The 6,063-nt window shown below is 51.8% G+C and overlaps 1 protein-coding gene across 1 annotated transcript; it reads right to left on the reverse strand.

The window, feature by feature from the left end:
• Positions 1-2,368: 2,368 nt before the first annotated feature.
• On the reverse strand, positions 2,369-4,509 carry BST2 (bone marrow stromal cell antigen 2). The gene is made up of 4 exons (XM_016209317.2): positions 4,214-4,509; positions 3,096-3,171; positions 2,773-2,833; positions 2,369-2,497 (listed from the first exon to the last, which is right to left on the reverse strand). The coding sequence occupies exons 1-4, from the start codon at positions 4,493-4,495 to the stop codon at positions 2,383-2,385; spliced, it is 534 nt and encodes a 177-aa protein (XP_016064803.2). The 5' UTR covers positions 4,496-4,509; the 3' UTR covers positions 2,369-2,382.
• Positions 4,510-6,063: the final 1,554 nt, after the last annotated feature.

The raw sequence follows: 6,063 nt of genomic DNA on the forward strand, positions 1-6,063 counted from the left end.
CTTCTCAGCCTCTGGTTCATTTGGCCACAGCCAGCAAGGGAAGCGGGGCATTTTTAGGAAGGAGAAAAGTTTATAATTGGGCCATTGTGTGGGGGTTTGGGGGAGAAATTGAGCAGGTCAAATTCATCTTATCGAACAAACCTAACCCCCTTCATCAGTGAAACACAGTACAGGTGTGGGGGCCAGCAACACTGTTTTGGAACATTCTGGTAGCCCAAGCTGGGAGTGGGAGTGGAGGATGGTGGAGGAGGGAGGAAGTACTGAGGTCTTGTGGTCCTGTGGGAAGGGTTTGTTTCCTGGAAATGGAGGGAACATGTTGCAAGTCAAGGGTTCAATTGCCGGAGTGTCTGAGAACCCTGAGCAAGTCCAGAAACTTCTTTGGACCTGTTTCCTCATTTATTAGATGGGGTTATTAGTGGGCAGTGAAATGACTCAGTCATAATAAAGGGACTTCACAAGCTCCTACTAAGCCCTCCCGCAAGCTGGGGATACAGAAGGGGGGGGGACACTCCAGCCTCATCCTCTAGAGCAGAAGTTCTCACCACATATGATTCTGACCCCAGGGACACTTGATAATACCTGAAGGCATTTTTTTGTCACAACCTGGGGGTAGGAGGCTATGGCACCTAGTGGGTTGAGGCCAGGGATACTGCATGACTTCCTACCCGACATCCTACCAGTCCACAGAAAGCCCACCACAGAAGGCACTCCAGCTCAAAGGTCAACAGTGCAGAGGCCGAGAAACTGCACCTTAGAAAGTCAAAATGAGGCAGGAAGGGAACTGCGTAGAGAAATGGCCTGGGAGGGTAGAGAGTGGTGAGCAGGGGAAGGGAGGGGACAAGAGGGCCAGGGGAACCTGTGGCAGGAATGGTGTTTGGGGGTCCCTGGGTGTGCAACAGGAGCCATAGAGGGAGGGTCTATTGACCATCTCTTCTGGGGACTGCAGGACCTGATGGCAGTGCAGAATTTTGGGCAGACACGGGTCCTGACGCCATGCACAGGAAGTTGCCTGAACAATAGCCAGATTCCAGGAGAACTTGGAGGAAGGAAGATGACAGAGAAGGAAGCATTTACGGGGTGTGGAAGAATCCAAGAGAGTGGGCGAAGGGTCTATCAGGATGGTGGCCGTCCATTTTGGAGAAGCAGAGAGACTCTTTGGAGGTGGGTTCTGCAGAATGAATAAGATTTTGGGGGATGGACAAAATTATGACAAAGGCCCTGCCTGGATGTGCCTGCAGATCCAGGTTTGAGTCCCAGCCCCACACTTTCTTTCTTTTTTTAATTTTTAAAATTGACTTTTAGAGAGAAAGGAAGGGAAAGAGAAAGAGAGAGAGAAACATCCATGTGAGAGGGAAACATTGATTGGCTGGATCCTGCATGCCCCTTACCGGGGATTGAGTCTGCTCCCCAGGCATGTGCCCTGACCAGGAATTGAACCAGCAACCTTTCAGTGCAGGGGATGACCAACCAAGTGAGCCACACTGCCCAGAGCTAGCCCTGCACTTTCCATGGGAAGGGATCAGGAACCCGGACAAGGTGTCCCTCTCCTCATAGCCTCCATTTCCTCATTGGAACCACAAGCACCAGGAGATCATTGAGATAATAGAATGCTGAGCACTTAGTGAACACTGATGGAGGTGTACAGTCCTTTAAGATGAACCCAGAGGAGAAGGGGGCTGGGTAGGGAGTGAGGTGGTACCTGACCAAACCCTGTGGGTTTCTGGGAACATTCTGGAGCAAGGAAGGCTAGGTGTAGATGTCAATGGGTCCCAGGTGCTTGGGGGTGACACAGTGATACTCCAGGAACTTCAGAGTCAGTTTGTTCCCCCAAAAAGGGATGTTTATTTTTTGGAACCCAAAGACCCAGAAGAAAGTGACCTTCCACAGACCATGAAAGCAAAAACCAGGTGACTCCCCACTTCAAGACTTGCCTGGCTTGGGGGTTGAGGGGGCAGCCTTGGTGTGGGAGAAGCATCAGAGTTGGCCCAAGGCTGTCCCATGAACCACCCCCTGCCACCTGGCCCCCCTGCCCTCTCCCCAGCCGTCCCCTCCCCCCAACCGTGCTGCCAATCAGAACTGGACAGGTCCGGGAAACCAAGATGGAAACAGATGAGTCCAGGTTGTGGCCTAAGAGACAACAAAAGGGACTCAGGGAGGAACTGAGCAGGACAGAACATGAGCCCCACACCCTCCATAAACTTCTTCCCACTCCTGGACCCCTCCCTCCTCGCTGAGCTTCCTCTCTCTCCCTCCCTTCTCCTCAGTGCCCAGCCCTCCATGCTGCAGGCAGGCCACCATCCCAGGCCCTGACTGTCCCTCCCTCCCTCCCTCCCATCCCTCTCCAGCTCTCCCTCCTTACCGGCTGTCTGTTTTCCTGGGACCTCAGGCCAGCAGAACTTCGAGTGTCAGGGGCAGGAGCACAATGACCATGCAGAGGCTGAAGGTGTTCCCGGAGCTGGTGGAGTCTTCTTCCCTGCCTGAAGTCTCTTTCCATTTTCTGGGGTGGAGATGGGGATAACTCAGGCAGCTGCCAGGCCTGGCTCCACTAGTATTGGGCTTGTTGCCCCCTCAGAATCTTTCCTCCTTTCCCACCAGTCACTGGGGAGGAGAGTGGGCAGTTGTCACCCATGGTTGGGTGACTAGAGGGACAAGGCTGGGACTCAAACTTTGTCCCCAGAGCAATGGGAATTTTCCCAGCCAAGGGGATCCTGGGTCTTGGGGTTGGGCTGGAGGGGCAGGGGCACGTGGCCTGGAGTGGGTAGGTGTCCAGACCTTAGTCTCTCCAGCTCCATGGATGTGTTCTGCACATTCTGCTTCAATTCCTTGATCTCCTCTAAGGAGGGACAGAGAGTGTGTCACACAGTAGCCATAACCCTGAACTGGCTCCACCTTGAGACAGGACCCCACCTCTAGCCCCACCCTCATCCTAGTGTACCTTGGATATCTGGCATACCCCCTTCCTACCTCCATTGGATTCTGGTCCCCTCCCTCTCTCCCTATCCCAACTCTGGGTCCCTCCCTCTTCCCTCCTCTTCAAAACCTGACTGCTCCAACAAACCGCCTTAATGGAACCTGGGGTTTTGTGTTTTTCTCACCTTGAAGCTTCTGCACTAGCTGCTGTTGCTTGTGGCCCTGAGCCTGCTCCATTTTCAGGGAATCCATCAGGGTCACCTGGGATGTGGTGGAAGGGTGAGGGTGTTGGAAACTGGGGTTCTGTCCCAGGCAGGGTAGGCTACTGTCTCTGGCCCTGACCCCCTCCCCAGGCTCTGGGGTCAGAGGGGGTTGGGTCCAAACCCCTTTCAGGGTTCCCTCCAATCCTTTTTGAACCTGTGTTCCACCTTGAAAAATGGTCAAAACCTCCCACCCTCCCAGGGCCACTGAAAGGGGTGTGATCCTCAAAATGGGAGTTTCAAGCCCTGCCCCTCCATAGGAATTTGGAGGCTCTCCATGCCGAAACCTTACAAGAAATTTCCAGATCCCCTGGGCTAGAGGTTCCCTCAAACCCAGAACACAGTGGGATGTCCGAACCCAAGTTAGATGTCTAGTGGGAGTTTCAAGAACCCCTATGTTAAGACCCAAGTGAAAATTCCAGCCTCTTACGGATGCTATGGAAGTATCAAGAGTCTTTGCCTTGCCTTTGGCTATGTAGCTCAGTTGGTTAAAGCGTCATCCCCACACCCCAAGGTTGTGTGTTCAATCCCCGCTCAGGGCACATACTAAGAATCAACCAATGAATGCATAAAGAAGTGGAACAACAAATCAATCTCTCTTCCCCCCTTTTCCTCTCTCTCTAAAATCAATAAATAAAAACAAAAATAAATAAGTAAAAGCTTAAAAAAGAGAGAGAAGAGCTCCTGCCTTCTTCAGAGTCTGGTGAGGTCCCCATATGAACCCCCAGAGGGTATTTCTGCTTACCCAAGATTATGCCCAGGGGGAGTTTCTAGCTCCCCCAGACCAATGTTCTGGAGTTTGGAGATTCATCCACATCCTAGTGGGGATACTGAGGCCCCTTACTTGGGTGCTCTGGGGAATTTAAGGCCCCACCCCATACCATCACCCCAGAGAGAGTTTAGAGCTCCCCAAAACCCTGGTGGGGAAATTCAGGTTCCTGATATAGGGGTCGAGGGGCAGTTTCAAGGTCTATCTCAGTCTCCACCTAGACCCCGGGCTTCCCCAAAGCACAGGGCCCTCTCTAGGAGTGATAGTGGCTTACCACAGTCTGGTTGCAAGTGGCATTAGTCTCCAGTAAGACTCTCTGGGCCTGGTTCAGCTGGTGCTCCAGGTAAGTGATGTTTTGACACTCCTGCTCAGCTCCGAGGACATCCTTGCAAGTGATGCTGTTGAGCCTGTTAGCTAAGATGATCACGAGGACAATCAGAACCACCATAACTGGGATCACCAGTAGCCACTTCAGCCACCTGTGGCACCACAGCATCAGATTATTTGAGCGGTCATCCATGGGCACAGGCAAGTGGTGGTACAAGGTGCCTGCCATCCGGTGGGGTGTAGGGAGTTTGTGGGAAGTCTGGAAAGAAAACTGAAACCTTCTAAGGCCTGGAGCCGCCCCGCCCCTTCATTGGCATAGGAGGGGAGCTGGCCGAGAGATTCTGGAATGAGTTGTCTGCGGAAGAGGACGCTTTAGCTTTCACTTTCATTTATCAGAAATGTCCTGTTAGTGCTAATTATGGCCTTGGCCCTTCCAGGCAGGGTCCTGGCCCATGAGCTCTTGTGGGAGGGGAGACCCCATCATAAGTCCCTGCCCTTTGCTGTGTTCCTGAGGATGAGAATTGCAGTTACTGAAAACCTAGGGCATTCCAGTCTTGTGTTCCTGTGTACTGGGACTTGAAGAGGCAGAGGCCATCATTGGTCCAGTCCCCAGCTGGGGAAATTGAGGCTGAGAAGTGAGTGGTGGACTGGGGGTAGGCAGGACCAGGGTCTCACCTGAGACGCCGGGTTTCATGTTCAGGGGTCTCTGTAGTGAACCAGCAGGAGTTCACTTAGCATCCCTCCTGTTGTCTCAGAGGGGACCATAGGGAGTCACGGAGGGTGTCAGAAGAGGGATATCCTTCTGCCTAGACTGCTTAAAGCCACTCAACAGCCAAATGACAAGGGATGAGGGATGATCTTGAAGAGTCCCCAAGGAGCTTGTGTGTACCATGAGCAGGGCCCCCCCTTCCAGAGCAGGACCCCAGGTACAAAGACACAGCCCTGGGTAAAGCTGATTTATTTGAGCCACACTGTGCTGGCCTTGAAACTTTAGGGCCAGCTTGGGGCCACAATTGCAGTTCAGAGGCCAAGGCTATGTGTGAACAGTCCTGCCTCCCTCTGGGACTCTGGGCAAGCAATTTCCTCTCAGCCTCAGTTTCCACAGCTGTAAAATGGGGATGATAATAACAAGAAAAAAATTATTTTTTTATTAAAATATGTCTTTATTAAAGAGAGAGGAAAGGAGAGGGAGAGAGAGATACAAACATCAATGATGAGAGTCACTGATCAGCTGCCTCCTGCACGCCCCCTGCTGGGGATCGAGCCCAAAACCCAGGCATGTGCCCTGACCGGGAATTGAACCCCTAACTCCTGGATCCTAGGTCGATGTTCAACTGCTGAGCCATGTCTGGCCGGGGTAACAAGAAAATTTCTGTGCCCTCCTAAATTTTGCAACCAAGGCGAGTGCCTTACTTTCCTCATTCTAGTCCTGGCCCTGCAAACAGAAAGTTTGTGGGTTTTCCCTTTCAAACAGTTATGCCACCATTCTGGGTTTCGCTCAGGTTGAGGTCCAAGCACTTGTGACTGGGAGCTAAGGGGTAGAATCTCTGGGAAAGTGATGAGTGAAGAGGAGGGTATTGTGATCACTGATGAGGAAATTGATGATGCACCCATGCCACTGGACTCCTTAATCCCAAGAAAAGCAAAAGCACAGTGTGGGGGTGGAAAAATACGTTTTCCTTCAACCCTTCTAAATTCTTCCAGCTAGACTAATAATCACATTAACACCAGACAGATTAACAGGAGAAAACAACGAACTTTATTATATATGACAACTTTATTACATATTTATATTGT

The sequence above is a fragment of the Miniopterus natalensis genome, chromosome 4 (genome assembly GCF_054644295.1).
Source record: "Miniopterus natalensis isolate mMinNat1 chromosome 4, mMinNat1.hap1, whole genome shotgun sequence".
In the NCBI taxonomy this organism is placed as follows: domain Eukaryota; kingdom Metazoa; phylum Chordata; class Mammalia; order Chiroptera; family Miniopteridae; genus Miniopterus; species Miniopterus natalensis.